Below are 16,608 nucleotides of genomic sequence, written 5' to 3'. Positions count from 1 at the left end.
TGCATTTAATAAGTAATACATTTGTTCCCCGTTGAAAGCAGGCTTTTAAAAAATATAATAAAGAATTATAAAAGTGTGTGTGTGTGTGTGATATATATATATATATATACATACATATATATACATATATATATATAGTGTAAAGACCCTGCCGCACGAGCATGTTTTTGCGGCACAGTCGTTAGCGCGCCGGACCTCGGGCTCAAAGGTCGAGGACTCGAGACCTGCTCCCTGCTGTTTCATTACATTGGTGTCAGAAGTGGGATTTGTGGTGGGGGGCTGTGTAGAGACCCGCACAGACAGCTGTGTGTTATGTGTTAGGCTAGTAGGTTGTTGTGTTGTACTTACCAGTACCCAGTGTTCGCGGGGTCCGACAAACCAATCAACCTGCTATCTGCCAATCACGGGAATGCCTGGAATGTTCTGATACGGGCATCCTGGTGGTTGGCGGAGTGTCGTGGAGGGGGGGTTGGGCAGATGGAACATTGGAGGTTAAGACCAGGTTTAGCCTTTGTTCTCTCTCTTACGTCTGGGCTTCACAAGAGAAGGTCACGATTAGCTTGTGGGTTATCTTTCATTTATTTGGCGTGGGCTACGGCCAAACAGTACCCTGTGTAAAGTTGGTTTAATAAACCGTCAATTCGTAAACTCAACCCTCTGTCTGGACAATTGTTCCTTTATGATCTAGTCAGGTCATTACAATATATACAGTTGAAGTCGGATGTTTACATACACATAGGTTCGAGTCATTAAAACTCGTTTTTCAACCACTCCACAAATGTCTTTGTTAGCAAACTATAGTTTTGGCAAGTCGGTTAAGACATCTACTTGGACACAACTATTTTCCAACGATTATTTACATACAGATTATTTCACTTATAATTCACTGTATCACAATTTCAGTGGGTCAGAAGTTTACATACATTAAATTGACTGTGCCTTTAAACAGCTTGGAAAATCCCAGAAAATGATGGCTTTAGAAGCTTCTGATAGGCTAATTGACATCATTTGAGTAATTTGGAGGTGTCCCTGTGGATGTATTTCAAGGCCTACCTTCAAAACTTAGCTTGACATCATGGGAAAATCAAAAGAAATCAGAAAAAAAATTGGAGACCTCTACAAGTCTGGTCCATCCTTGGGAGCAATTTCCAAACACCTGAAGGTACCACATTCATCTGAAAAAACAATTGTACACAAGTATAAACACTATGTGCAGCCATCATACCACTCGTTCTGTCTCCAAGAGATGAATATTTTTTTAGTGTATCTTTATTTAACTAGATAAGTCAGTTAAGAACAAATTCTTATTTTCAATGATAGGTTAACTGCCTGTTCAGGGGTAGAACAACAGATTTGAACGGGGATTTGAACTTGCAACCTTTTGGTTATTAGTCCAACACTCTAACCACTAGACTACCCTGCTGCCCCATACTTTGGTGCGAAAAGTGCAAATAAATCCCAGAACAACAACACCAAAGGACCTTGTGAAGATGCTGGAGGAAACAGGTACAAAAGTATGTATACCCACAGTAAAATGAGTCCTATATCGACATAACCTGAAAGGCCCATCAGCAAGGAAGAAGCCACTGCTCCAAAACCGCTATAAAAAAGCCAGATTACAGTTTGCAACTGCACATGAGGACAAAGATCGAACTTTTTGGAGAAATGTCCTCAGGTCTGATGAAACAGATATAGAACTGTTTGGCCATAATGACCAACTTTATGTTTGGAGGAAAAAGGGGGAGGCTTGTAAGCCGAAGCCGTAACACCATCCCAACCGTGAAGCACAGGGTGGTAGCATAATGTTGTGGGGGTGCTTTGCTGCAGGAGAGACTGGTGCACTTCACAAAATAAATGGCATGGAAAATTATGTGGATATATTGAAGCAACATCTCAAGACATCAGTCAGGAAGTTAAAGCTTGGTCGCAAATGGGTCTTCCAAATGGACGATGACCCCAAGCATACTTCCAAAGTTGTGGCAAAATGGTTTAAGGACAACCGAGTCAAGGTATTGGAGTGGCCATCACAAAGCCCTGACCTCAGTCGTATAGACAATTTGTGGGCAGAACTGAAAAAAACGTGTGCGAGTAAGGAGGCCTACAAACCTGACTCCGTTACACCAGCTCTGTCAGAAGGATTTTTCCAAAAGTTTCCAAACTTATTGTGGGAAGCTTTTGGAAGGCTACACGAAACGTTTGACCCAAATGAAACAATTTAAAGGCAATGCTACCAAATACTAATTGAGTGTATGTAAACTTCTGACCCAGTGGGAATGTGATGAAAGAAAGAAATGCTGAAATAAACCACATTCTTAAAATGAAGTGGTGATCCTAACTGACCTAAGACAGGGAATTTTTACTAGGATTAAATGTCAGTAATTGTGAAAAACAAAGTTTAAATGTATTTGGCTAAGGTATATGTAAACTTCCAACTTCAACTGTATATATAAGACTAGGTCTTAACCAAATAGGCCTAGCTTTAACATGCTACCCCTACCTTGTCACACACAACACAACTGATTGTCTCGAATGCATTAAGAAGGAAAGAAATTCCACAAATTAACAAGGCACACCTGTTAATTGAAATGCTTCCCAGGTGACTACCTCATGAAGCTGGTTAATAAGAGAATGCCAAGAGTGTGCAAAGCTTTCATCAAGGAAAAGGGTGGCTACTTTGAAGAATTTACAATATACAATTTGTTTAACACTTTTTTTGGTTACTACATGATTCCATATGTGTTATTTCATAGTGTTGATGTCTTCACTATTATTCTACAATGTAGAAAATAGTCAAAAAAGAAAAACCCTTGAATGAGTAGGTGTGTCCAAACCTTTGACTGGTCCTGTAGATATATATATATATATATCCATCAATGCAATCAGTACTAGGCTACATCACAAGAAACATGCACAGTTAAACAGAATTGAAAAATTGAAAAATTAAATACATCTACATTTTTAATCAACCTAAAACAATTACTCAGATTACACAAAAATACAATATTTATTAGCTGTGCCCCAATTACACACACGCTTTAATGACCTTCTCCCCTTCAATTTCAGTTCTCAACAGTCACTTAAACAGGTGCAATGGCCAGGGATTTCAAGATTATTATTTTTTTTGTCTTAAGTCAGTTTTACAGAATGTTTTTCAATGTTCACTCAAAATCAAAGTCAATAGTCTGGTTCAAAATGAAGGTTCAAATAAATCAATAATTGTTAAAAGTTCAAACAAGTCAAAAAATAAACCTGAAATAAAATCAACACATTAACCCACCTTAACAAACCATCAAAACCAAAGAGACTGTCATTAATTAAGCATTAAGGCCCGAGGGGGTTTGGTATACAGCCAATATAACATGGCTAAGGGCTGTTCTTATGCACCACGCAACAGGGAGTGTCTGGATACACCCCTTAGCCATGGTATATTGGCCATGTATCACACAACCTCAAGGTGTCTTATTGCTATTATAAACGGGTTACCAATGTAATTAGAAGAGTTAAAAGTAATCTGTTTTCATACCCGTGGTTTATTGTCTGACAGACTACGGCTTTCAGCCAATCAGCATTCAGGGCTTGAATCACTAAGTTTATAATAATCAATATATCACACAAATAATAGAATGATACTCTTCTATCAAATCACCATCCAATTTAAAAAAACTGCTTCAAAGCAATGATCCAAATTTAAGGCTGTGGTTTTAAAGTACCAATGCAGCCATTTTCATATTTTTTATATCAATATCAAATCATTTATAGGTAACAATTAAGCAACTTACTATAATAGCCCCATTCAAATGGGCAAAAAACAGCTTTAAGCAAAAAACTATCTCAAGCAAGAATTTTGCTCGGACTGTCTGGGATTGGTCTGAGTGGAGATGGGAAAACTTAAAACTAACTTATTGACAGAGAGGTTTGGAATTCTCTTTGTTATTTGTCTATTAACCAATTTACCGCATGGTGATGTCACCATGGAGAGCCGAAACTCCCACCCATGCAAACCTGCTGATTAGAAGGTCCTGTGTAGATTGTATTTTCAACCACTAACTAGCAGGAAGTAACAGTGATACAATTTTTTCATACTTTTACATGAGCTGTTAGTTTCATACAATGTGATACAAAAATGAGGAACAACAATTTTACCCCCTTTTCATGTATCCAATTGTTAGTAGTTACTATCTTGTCTCATCGCTACAACTCCTGTACGGGCTCGGGAGAGATGAAGGTCGACAGCGATGCGTCCTCCGAAACACAACCCAACCAAGCCGCACTGCTTCTTAACACAGCGCTCATCCAACCCGGAAGCCAACCCGGAAGCCAGCCGCAGCCGTGTCGGAGGAAACACTGTGCACTTGGCGACCTGGTTAGCATGCATTGCGCCCGGCCCGCCACAGGAGTCGCTAGTGCGCGATGAGACAAGGACATCCCTACCGGCCAAACCTTCCCTAATCCGGACGACGCTAGGCCAATTGTGCGTCGCCCCACAGACCTCCCAGTCACGGCCAGCTGCGACAGAGCCTGGGCGCAAAACCCAGAGTCTCTGGTGGCACAACCAGCACTGTGATGCAGTGCCCTAGACCACTGCGCCACCCGGGAGGCCGGAACAACAGAGTTTTGACTGCACTGGGCCTTTAAGGCTGCAGAAAAAGGTAAACACCTCTAAGACAGCTGAATGTCTGGGTATGGATACTTACTGCAACAATGAAACACAAAGACAATATTCAATAGTCACAAAACACAACCAGAGAGATATGTGAAAAAGTACATTCAAAAGTATAAGGACAATGAAACAGATACGGCTCACTGCGGTACCCCCCAAGGCTCAGTCCAGACTCCAAGTCCCTGGAAGACAAACAGAGAGAAACTGTTACCTTTATGTGTGTGTGTGTGTGTGTGTGTCCTATAGCATCATCAGCACTGTCTGTGTGATTGGCAGAGGCATAATACGCACAGCTGATTGGACCGATGGTGACGGGATTAAGGGGGACGGAACTGGAGATGGAACGGGATCTCCTTCGTCTGGAACACAACTGTGGGAAAAAAAAAATGTTTTAGACAGGTAAGAGAGTACTGTACCAGTAGACTAGAGAGAGAGAGAGAGAGAGAGACACGAGAGAGAGATAGAGAGAGACACTAGAGAGAGAGAGAGAGACTAGAGAGAGAGAGAGACTAGAGAGAGAGAGAGAGAGAGAGAGAGAGAGAGACTAGAGAGAGAGAGAGAGAGAGAGAGAGAGAGAGAGAGAGAGAGAGAGACTAGAGAGAGAGAGAGACACTAGAGAGAGAGAGAGAGAAAAAGTGGAAGACAGAGGCTGATGAAGAGTTCCATGGCCAGTATCCACAAAGGATCTGAGGAGTGCTGATCAAGGATCAGGTTACACCTCTAATTCACCACAATCTAAAAGGCCAAACGGATCCGAAATCAGCTCTCCTACTCTGCGACGCTTTGTGAATGTGGGCCCAGGACTCACTGGAGTGCAGGAGGAGCTCCCGTGGTCACACAGGCTGAGGCTGCAGTGCAGGAAAACGTCCTGGTAGTCTCCCTGGAACAGAACCAGCAGTGCAGAGAAGCGAGCCTCGAGTGATGAGCCACTCTCCTCCACCCTCACCTGGGTACGATCACTAGGACATCTGGGGAACAGAGAGGGAGGACCAGGGTTTAACTTGCACACTGCTACAAAAATACACAAACAGAAAAATGGGACCTGATGCCTGTCTGCTTTACATTCATATTAGCATTCATATTGTTTATTTTTTTACACCATGGGGTGTACTTGTACATTAAGTTGCCTCATGCTACAGAAACGGGAAGTAGGCTCCTGTCCTATGGGCCATTCTGGCTCGGACAAGTCACTTACAAAAATAAACAGACATATAGCCAAGAACAAACACACACACTTACAGGCCGTCATTGTAAATAATAATTTATTCTTAACTTACTTTCTGAATGGATTTGCCTTTTTCAGTCTATAAACTATAAAGAAGCATACATACTTGTTCTGAATGATGAAATATCTCATAGGGTCATCAGGGTTGGGGGAGTGAGTGGCGTAGCAGTTGTCCAGGACAACAACAAATCGCTCCGTCTCCGTCTCGTTGACGGACACACCCACATGCAGAACAGAGCCCAGTGGCAGAGTGACCCTCTGACCCGCAGGGTAAGGCTCTGTGTAGTTGGAGTTGTGGTACAGAGACATGGAGGCTGACGCCTTGGAGCCAATACCTGAAACTCCACCTTCCACCCTGGTGCCAAGAGAACAAACCAAGACAAATGTATTTTATTTATAAATTTATTTCACCTTTATTTAACCAGGTAGGCCAGTTGAGAACAAGTTCTCATTTACAACTGTGACCTGGCCAAGATAAAGCAAAGCAGTGCGATACAAACAACAACACAGAGTTACACATGGAGTAAAACAAACATGCAGTCAATTTATGACAAAGTTACAAAGCTGTAGCTTGTTATGTGCATATTTGTCTGCCAAGATTGGATGTATAAAATTCCATTAAAAAAAACATTCTACGGTAAATATTTCCAGATATCTGACTGACTTGTTATAATCCTGGACCAATCAGGGTGTGACACAGATGGGGCGGGACTACAATGGTGTGTTGTGGTGTGTTTTGATGTGGTGTGGCGTTCGTATTGTTTCCTGTAATGTGACGTCTCCACTCACGGTAGGTAGGGTGCGACGGCCACATCTAGGCTGCTCTCTGTGTCTAGCGGATAGGCACAGGAGAAAGGTATGCTCACGGGTCGGGTGAAGGAGACATTGTGCACCTGGTAGATGAATAAACTGTTGGAGTAGATGGCATGGCTGCTGTTGGTCTGGAAAATAGAAAAAGAGAGGATGACAGTTGGGATGACATGAACAAAATTACCTCTTGACGTAATAGAGTGAAGACCGCTGTCATGTCTCCCTGATGTGTTGAAGTTATTATTCACATTACACAGTATTCATGTGTATAAGTTATTATTCACATAACACAGTATTCATGTGTAAGTTATTATTCACATTATACAGTATTCATGTGTAGAGCCAGTAGTTATTATTTACATTACACATTGTTCATGTGTAGAGCCAGTAGTTATTATTCACATTACACATTGTTCATGTGTAGAGCCAGTAGTTATTATTCACATAACACATTGTTCATGTGTAGAGCCAGTAGTTATTATTCACATTACACATTGTTCATGTGTAGAGCCAGTAGTTATTATTCACATTACACATTGTTCATGTGTAGAGCCAGGAGTTTGTCCAGACCACATGGCCAGTTTCAGAGAGGCAGGCAGCAAGGTTTAGACAAACTCCAACAGTTGCAAACAAAATGCTAGGCTAGAAGCATGGGAAATAATGTCTAGACGCCTTTTTCCAGTAGAGATTAAGTTTATTAATTGCCTATCCGGGCTGTGGGACAGTGGATGCGCATTGGGATTTCCCCCCAGGATTATCAGGAATAACTAACAGCTATCAACCATTCAGCATCCCGGATCTGAATGTACCGTTTTCTAAATATGAATGAACAACTGACATATACAGTATGAGCTTCCCTTCAGTTGAAGTGAATTGACCGTAAGAAGAGAGAATATTGAAAAGAGCCAGAAGTCAGTGTTCTCACTCCTCACCGTCAAGGTGTTTCCACAGCTGCCCTCCCTGCGCTCCACCTGGAACCACACTGTGCCGTTAGCTTCCTGGTGGGAGGAGCAGCGGAGGTCGGCCAGGTGAGCAGAGAACGCGTTCAGACCTGCAGTCTCCAGACCAGCCCGGCTGAGACCCACCTCTAGGAGACGCCGACCACACACCAGCTCTGGGCCTGAGTTGGAAGGACGCTCTGATTCTGAGAAAGAAAATGGGAGGAGGGTAAGAAAAATGGGGATGAGAGATAGGAGAAAAAAGATATTCATACAGGGCCCAGTGTCTAAAAATAAGTTCCAGATTGGTGATCTAACTATATCCATAAAGCCTTCACTGAAGATGTTGATTGAATTATAAAACATTATGAATAAGGATCATTAAAGAATGATACTCCTACCCGAACAGACGACACCAGCGTCTTCACCATGATTACAGTTGTGTCTCCCAAACCCATTGTGACTGCACCTTGTGAGATTAGACTCGCTGCCTGTACATCCAACATCATCCATCCATATTGTCCCGTTCCCCTGTCCGAAGTGGGCTTGGTGTGGTGCAGACAGAGCTCTCCCACAGCCCAGCTGTCTACACACCACCTGGGCGTCACTCAAGTCCCACGAGTCATCACACACCGTCCCCCAGCTACCACTGTGGTAGACCTCCACTCTCCCAGAGCAGGAGTTAGGACCGTTGATCAATCTGATCGGGGCATCTGACAAAGAAACAAATGACTTATTGTAACAGCTAGACGTCACAGCTAACACAGGCCTGCAGTGTTCAATTAATTACCAACTACAGCTCACCATCTGTTGCTGTGGCCACTATTTTATCCATCACTGTGCGTGAATACCAAACTGTGAGTGCAGTACTTGTTTCTCAATGTTTTACCGACAAATCATATTTTCGTAGTTATTACAGCATTTCTATATCTGGTTTTCATGCTAGCTCTGTAGCAATGTTAGCTACATTTAGCCTATCATTGTTAGGTGGGTCGTCTTGTAGCTAGCTAGCGGTATTTTCCTTTCAGTCATCATATTATTGTCACAGATCAGAGCAGTATCTTGTTTTGTTATTGCTAAATTAACATGTGCCTTATCCTAGTATTGATGCCATTGTATTCATGTTTATTATTTCCAGTCCACATGCTGTATGGATAAAAGGATAGTTAATTGGATAATCATAGCTGAGTGATAATGGCATAGAAGTGTGAACCCATGTTGATCTAAAATCAACATTAAAGAACCCTAAACTGAGGAACTGTCTCTCTCACCGTCTCTCTAATAGGAAGGAGTGCAATCTCCATATCTCTGCCTACTCAAACCAGGGTAATATTCCCAGAGACTTCAGCCCCTTTCAACACTTATTCAAGCTACAATGGAATTGTAAGTGCATTTTACACAACAATGAGACAGCACACTTTCTTAACACTCACCTTGCCACGCTGTCACTGGTGTAATTGTTGTGGTGTTACCAGCCAGTGTGGTTGATTGGTTGGTTGGTGCTGCTGTTTCTGTTGTGGTGTTCCAGTAGAAAGGTGGTGATGTTGACAGAGCTGAAGACAGGAGTTTAGTACACATGTACTTTATATGGTTCTGAAATGTTTAGTTTAACCCGGTCATGTCATGTGATCAGGAAAACCTCTGTGCCCTAATCTATGGTTGCGATGCATTAACAAGAACACCATCGATCTGACAATACCACTTATAATACCAATTCATCTGAAGGGAAGGTGAGACACGAGAGCACTTACACACAGTGAAAGAGACAGATTTAGAGCAGAACACAACGGCACACAACAGAACACAACAGCACACAACAGCACACAACAGAACACAACAGAACACAAGAGCACACAACAGAACACAAGAGCACACAACAGAACACAAGAGCACACAACAGCACACAAGAGCACACAACAGCACACAACAGAACACAAGAGCACACAACAGCACACAACAGAACACAAGAGCACACAACAGAACACAAGAGCACACAACATAACACAAGAGCACACAACAGAACACAAGAGCACACAACAGAACACAAGAGCACACAACAGAACACAACAGAACACAAGAGCACACAACAGAACACAAGAGCACACAACAGAACACAACAGAACACAAGAGCACACAACAGAATACAACAGAACACAAGAGCACACAACAGAACACAAGAGCACACAACAGAACACAACAGAACACAAGAGCACACAACAGAACACAACAGAACACAAGAGCACACAACAGAACACAAGAGCACACAACAGAACACGAGAGCACACAACAGAACACAAGAGCACACAACAGAACACAAGAGCACACAACAGAACACAAGAGCACACAACAGAACACAAGAGCACACAACAGAACACGAGAGCACACAACAGAACACAAGAGCACACAACAGAACACAACAGAACACAAGAGCACACAACAGAACACAACAGAACACAAGAGCACACAACAGAACACAACAGAACACAAGAGCACACAACAGAACACAAGAGCACACAACAGAACACAAGAGCACACAACAGAACACAAGAGCACACAACAGAACACGAGAGCACACAACAGAACACAAGAGCACACAACAGAACACAAGAGCACACAACAGAACCCGAGAGCACACAACAGAACACAACAGAACACAAGAGCACACAACAGAACACAAGAGCACACAACAGAACACGAGAGCACACAACAGAACACAACAGAACACAAGAGCACACAACAGAACACAACAGCACACAACAGAACACAAGAGCACACAACAGAACACAACAGCACACAACAGAACACAAGAGCACACAACAGAACACAACAGCACACAACAGAACACAAGAGCACACAACCGAACACGAGCGATACACACGTCCTAAACATACACAAGATACCTACACATCCCAGGGAAACCCCTACTACACAATTGGACAGAAAACAAACACACACACAACGACAGACTAAACACCAGACATCCTAAAAAAACAGGGGTACACACACACACACCGTACCTAGTATAACGAGGGAGGTGATGCCCTGTTCGTTGCCGCTGGGGTAGGTGGCGTATTCACAGATGTATCTCCCTTCATCAGTCATCCTGATGTCAGAGATCTGGATTGAAGGGTTGCTGAGGGAGGGCGTGGGGAAGCTAACTCGTCCCTTCAGGGGTGACGTGGGGTAAATTACCCCAAAATTGGGGTGGTACGTGGCTATGTTGAGCCTCTCACCCTTTCTGGACTCAAAAATCCAGGACACCTGTATAGTATTTATTAATAACACACAGCAAGGGGAAATGGGGGGGGGGGGGGGGGGGGGGGGGGGACAAGTAAACTTCCATATACAGGACCAGTCAAAAGTTTGGACACACCTACTCATTCAATGGCTGTTCTTTATTTTTACTAATTTATACATTGTAGAATAATAGTGAAGACATCAAAACTATGAAATAACGCACATGGAATTATTTATTATATGTGTTATTGGTTTTACCACCGAGGACCACTTTGGAAACACGTTTTAATGAATACTTTCAAGTGATATCCTCTGGGTCCACATTGTACATTTAGTTGTATATGTCTGTTCCCCCAAATACATTCAATTCAATGTAGTAACCAAAAAAAGTGTTCAACAAATCAAAATATATTTTATATTTGAGATTCTTCAAAGTAGCCACCCTTGATGATAGCCTTGCACACTCTTGGCATTCTCTCAACCAGCTTCATGAGGTAGTCACTTGGAATGCATTTCATTTAACAAGTGTGCCCTGTTAAATTTAAAAAATTTAAAAAAAATAACTATTATAGGTTAAACATTTACTACACCCTGAACTATTATAGGTTAAACATTTACTACTACCTGAACTATTATAGATTAAACATTTACTACACCCTGAACTATTATAGGTTAAACATTTACTACTACCTGAACTATTATAGGTTAAACATTTACTACACCCTGAACTATTATAGGTTAAACATTTACTACACCCTGAACTATTATAGGTTAAACATTTACTACACCCTGAACTATTATAGGTTAAACATTTACTACTACCTGAACTATTATAGGTTAAACATTTACTACACCCTGAACTTTTATAGGTTAAACATTTACTACACCCTGAACTATTATAGGTTTACTACTACCTGAACTATTATAGGTTAAACATTTACTACACCCTGAACTATTATAGGTTAAACATTTACTACACCCTGAACTATTATAGGTTAAACATTTACTACTACCTGAACTATTATAGGTTAAACATTTACTACTACCTGAACTATTATAGATTAAACATTTACTACACCCTGAACTATTATAGGTTAAACATTTACTACACCCTGAACTATTATAGGTTAAACATTTACTACACCCTGAACTATTATAGGTTAAACATTTACTACACCCTGAACTATTATAGGTTAAACATTTACTACACCCTGAACTATTATAGGTTAAACATTTACTACACCCTGAACTATTATAGGTTAAACATTTACTACACCCTGAACTATTATAGGTTAAACATTTACTACTACCTGAACTATTATAGGTTAAACATTTACTACTACCTGAACTATTATAGGTTAAACATTTACTACTACCTGAACTATTATAGATTAAACATTTACTACACCCTGAACTATTATAGGTAAATCATTTACTACTACCTGAACTATTATACTGTAGGTAAAAACATTTTTTAGTCAAATACTATCTGACTTCATCCATGTTGGAATTTGGATGATCAAGGACAAAGTATATTTTTCTCAGCATATTGTAACAATATACGTATTAGTCCACACAACTTCCTGTGTGACTGACCTGTGTGAGCTGTATGACCTGTGTTCCTATGAAGGCACACCGCAGGTTAACCGTCTGGCCAGGATATGATATCACTTCTGGTTCCACCTCCACCCACTGTGACCTAGCCCCTGGGAGGAAGAAGAAAAGAAGAGGAAATTATCCCACCTTTCACTGCAGCTTCCTGTTGTTTCCCAGACAACAGGAACCATAACGTTAAGGAGACGAGGAGAGAAAGCTTCTTGAGACTTTTGGGGCCAGGCCTCGGCTCCTGATGACAAATGACAGTACTCCCTGTTGTTTTGCTTAACTAGCTAACATTATGTAGCTATTTTCTGAACTGCAGGGACACCTGGCCCAGGGACACCTGCCCAGGCAAACCGGTGACCCAGGGACACCTGCCCAGGCAAACCGGTGACCCAGTGACACCTGCCCAGGCAAACTGGTGACCCAGGGACACCTGCCCAGGCAAACTGGTGACCCAGGGACACCTGCCCAGGCAAACCGGTGACCCAGGGACACCTGCACAGGCAAACCGACGACCCAGGGACACCTGCACAGGCAAACCGACGACCCAGGGACACCTGCCCAGGCAAACCGGTGACCCAGGGACACCTGCCCAGGCAAACCGGTGACCCAGGGACACCTGCCCAGGCAAACCGGTGACCCAGGGACACCTGCCCAGGCAAACCGGTGACCCAGGGACACCTGCCCAGGCAAACCGGTGACCCAGTGACACCTGCCCAGGCAAACCGGTGACCCAGGGACACCTGCCCAGGCAAACCGGTGACCCAGTGACACCTGCCCAGGCAAACCGACGACCCAGGGCTACCTGCCCAGGCAAACCGGTGACCCAGTGACACCTGCCCAGGCAAACCGGTGACCCAGTGACACCTGCCCAGGCAAACCGACGACCCAGGGCTACCTGCCCAGGCAAACCAACGACCCAGGGACACCTGCCCAGGCAAACCGGTGACCCAGGGACACCTGCCCAGGCAAACCGGTGACCCAGGGACACCTGCCCAGGCAAACCGACGACCCAGGGCCACCTGCCCAGGCAAACCGACGACCCAGGGACACCTGCCCAGGCAAACCGACGACCCAGGGACACCTGCCCAGGCAAACCGACGACCCAGGGACACCTGCCCAGGCAAACCGACGACCCAGGGACACCTGCCCAGGAAAACCGACGACCCAGGGACACCTGCCCAGGCGAGGTTGAGGTTGTGGACAGGTGTCTTTTATACTGATAACAAGTTCAAACAGGTGCCATTAATACAGGTAACGAGTGGAGGACAGAGGAGCCTCTTAAAGAAGAAGTAACAGGTCTGTGAGAGCCCGAAATCTTGCTTGTTTGTAGGTGACCAAATATTTATTTTCCACCATAATTTGCAAATAAATTCATTAAAAATCCTACAATGTGATTTTCTGGAGAAAAAAAAAATCTAATTTTGTCTGTATTTGAAGTGTACCTATGATGAAAATTACAGGCCTCTCTCATCTTTTTAAGTGGGAGAACTTGCACAATTGGTGGCTGACTAAATACTTTTTTGCCCCACTGTATATGGGCTATGGTATTGGTCGAATGTGATAGTCTGCCTATAACCAGCCTCAGTAGGCCTATAACTCCATTCCCATTCTATTCTGAGTTTAGAGAAATTAATCAAATTGGAAATGAGGTATTATCATGCTGGTTAATGCGATACATGTCTGTTGAATTTGGAAAAATTCACCTGCACTCAGCCCTGCCCCATTGATGGAGCCAATCAGGAGCCTCTACTGCGTTGCGGCCGTGACATACTGCATACTTCTTATTAAACGGTACGTGCTAAATAGTATGCAACGATGAGTTCATAGTATGCAGTTTAAGTATGTAGTACGCTATTATAGGTATTCGGACAGGGCAAGAGTCTGGGTGTACTTTACAATGATCTTGCCACCTTGTTATTGGTTCTGTGGAGTTACCTGCCAATGTGGTTGTTTGGTTGGTTGGTCGGGCTGTTCCTGTTGTGGTGTTCCAGGAGATCGGTGGTGCTGCTGTGGTGTTGCTGCCACCTGACAGAGATAAAGACAGGATTTCAGTTCAAACTTACTTTACACTATTTTTAAATACTAACGTCCCTAGTGGAGGTTGGGTTGTAAAGGGATGGGAGAAGTGGAGGTGGGAGAAGTGGAGGTTGGGTTATAAAGGGATGGGGAGAAGTGGAGGTTGGGTTGTAAAGGGATGGGGAGAAGTGGAGGTTGGAGAAGTGGAGGTTGGGTTTTAAAGGGATGGGGAGAAGTGGAGGTTGGGTTGTAAAGGGATGGGGAGAAGTGGAGGTTGGGTTGTAAAGGGATGGGGAGAAGTGGAGGTTGGGTTATAAAGGGATGGGGAGAAGTGGAGGTTGGGTTATAAAGGGATGGGAGAAGTGGAGGTGGGAGAAGTGGAGGTTGGGTTATAAAGGGATGGGGAGAAGTGGAGGTTGGGTTGTAAAGGGATGGGGAGAAGTGGAGGTTGGAGAAGTGGAGGTTGGGTTTTAAAGGGATGGGGAGAAGTGGAGGTTGGAGAAGTGGAGGTTGGGTTGTAAAGGGATGGGGAGAAGTGGAGGTTGGGTTGTAAAGGGATGGGGAGAAGTGGAGGTTGGGTTGTAAAGGGATGGGGAGAAGTGGAGGTTGGGTTGTAAAGGGATGGGGAGAAGTGGAGGTTGGGTTATAAAGGGATGGGGAGAAGTGGAGGTTGGGTTCAAATAAAACAGACATAAATAATGAGGAAAATGAATACATTAACAAGAAAAATGTGTGCTTGTCTTGAAGTATTTATGGCTGTGAAATAAGTTGTTGTGGGGTTTAAACCATAATACACCAGGATGGTGATCTAACTGTATCCATAAAGCCTTTACTAAGGTTGTTGATTAGAAAAAAGAGTAAAGTTGATAAAGAAGCTTAAAAAACGATACTCCTACCTGAGCAGATGACACCAGCGTCTTCGTGATGTCCACAGTTGTGTAATCCAAACCCATTGTGACTGCACCGTATGAGATTAGACTCGCTGCCTGTACATCTAACGTCATCCAGCCAGATTGTCCCGTTCCCCTGTCCGAAGTGGGCTTCACGTGGTGCAGACAGAACTCTTCCACAGCCCAGCTGTCTACACACCACCTGGGCGTCACTCAAGTCCCACAAGTCGTCACACACCGCCCCCCAGTGACCGCTGTGGTAGACCTCCACTCTCCCAGAGCAGGAGTTAGGACCATTGACCAATCTGACTTGACTATTGGCTAATGCTGATGTTGTTGTATCGGATGTCATTGTTGAAAACATACTGTCTGCGACGCCGGGTGGGGGGGTGAGCGGTGGTGTCGACATCTGTGTTGGAGAGGTGGCATTGACATCTGACCGAACTGAAAGAATTGAGTTTCTGATGAAGCATTGGCTACTAGCCACAGTGTCATGTACCATAATCATGTATGACTTACAAGACCTTCAGGAAAAATGTCAACTACTATGAAGAAAATGTAACTCTGCCCAGATCTTAAACACAAGGATCTGAAACACATAATGACCAAGACCATCAACCCTGTTACCTGAGCTATGACCAGTGGTGGCCTGTATGAACAGGAACAGCAGCAGAGCCCCTGAGGACATTGTTAAGAACACCATCATTCAGATCCAAAACACACCTGAGAAGAGGTTTAGAGTTAGTAGTGGGTCGTTAGTGGACAATGGAGTGATACTGTATATAGTTAAACATCTAGAAACCAATTCACATAAAGTGTTACTAGGAATTACAAATCAAATAAAGCACAATTGAACCATCCAACGATGTAGTTTTAGTCTGCTAGAATGGTCAAGTCTTCCAGGACCTCCATCGTTGACTTACCACTCAGAGGACGTGGGTTCTGGATTTCACCTGGGAGCTCCAGTTATACCGTTTCCTAGGACACATCATGTGACCAGAAAGAACATTTATATTGTGATTACCGGCATTGAGTTACTTATTCGTCACTTTTAAATCCAAACAGAAACTAACCTGACAGATGAATAAAACGACTCTTTGTCAGAAATCCTTGTATCAATATACTTAGTCACAGGACTTCTCAATAATATGGACACAACCTCACTATACAATAGAACAACCTTGGGGGTTATGAACACAAAGACAGTTTGTACATTCCAGTAAAACC

General features: G+C 43.3%; 1 protein-coding gene across 1 annotated transcript; it reads right to left on the bottom strand.

The window, feature by feature from the left end:
• Positions 1-2,940: 2,940 nt before the first annotated feature.
• On the bottom strand, positions 2,941-16,387 carry LOC139394639 (scavenger receptor cysteine-rich domain-containing group B protein-like). Its single transcript, XM_071142743.1, has 14 exons — positions 16,305-16,387; positions 16,009-16,104; positions 15,388-15,825; positions 14,411-14,500; positions 12,467-12,576; positions 10,651-10,894; positions 9,067-9,186; positions 8,035-8,346; positions 7,628-7,839; positions 6,675-6,826; positions 5,992-6,240; positions 5,469-5,628; positions 4,952-5,030; positions 2,941-4,842 (listed from the first exon to the last, which is right to left on the bottom strand). The coding sequence occupies exons 2-14, from the start codon at positions 16,085-16,087 to the stop codon at positions 4,823-4,825; spliced, it is 2,265 nt and encodes a 754-aa protein (XP_070998844.1). The 5' UTR covers positions 16,088-16,104; positions 16,305-16,387; the 3' UTR covers positions 2,941-4,822.
• Positions 16,388-16,608: the final 221 nt, after the last annotated feature.

Source organism: Oncorhynchus clarkii, unplaced genomic scaffold, assembly GCF_045791955.1.
Source record: "Oncorhynchus clarkii lewisi isolate Uvic-CL-2024 unplaced genomic scaffold, UVic_Ocla_1.0 unplaced_contig_1137_pilon_pilon, whole genome shotgun sequence".
Taxonomy (NCBI): Eukaryota; Metazoa; Chordata; class Actinopteri; order Salmoniformes; family Salmonidae; genus Oncorhynchus; species Oncorhynchus clarkii.
The sequence above is the reverse complement of the archived record's forward strand: the minus strand, read 5'-3'. Positions and strand labels throughout refer to the sequence as shown.

Coding starts and splice junctions, on each gene's coding strand:
- LOC139394639 (XM_071142743.1), bottom strand. CDS start 16,087: ATGATGGTGTTCTTAACAATGTCCTCAGGGGCTCTGCTGCTGTTCCTG. Junction 15,826..16,008: donor CACCACTGGTCATAGCTCAG/GTAACAGGGTTG, acceptor CAATTCTTTCAG/TTCGGTCAGATGTCAATGCC. Junction 5,031..5,468: donor GGAGCTCCTCCTGCACTCCA/GTGAGTCCTGGG, acceptor TTTTTCCCACAG/TTGTGTTCCAGACGAAGGAG.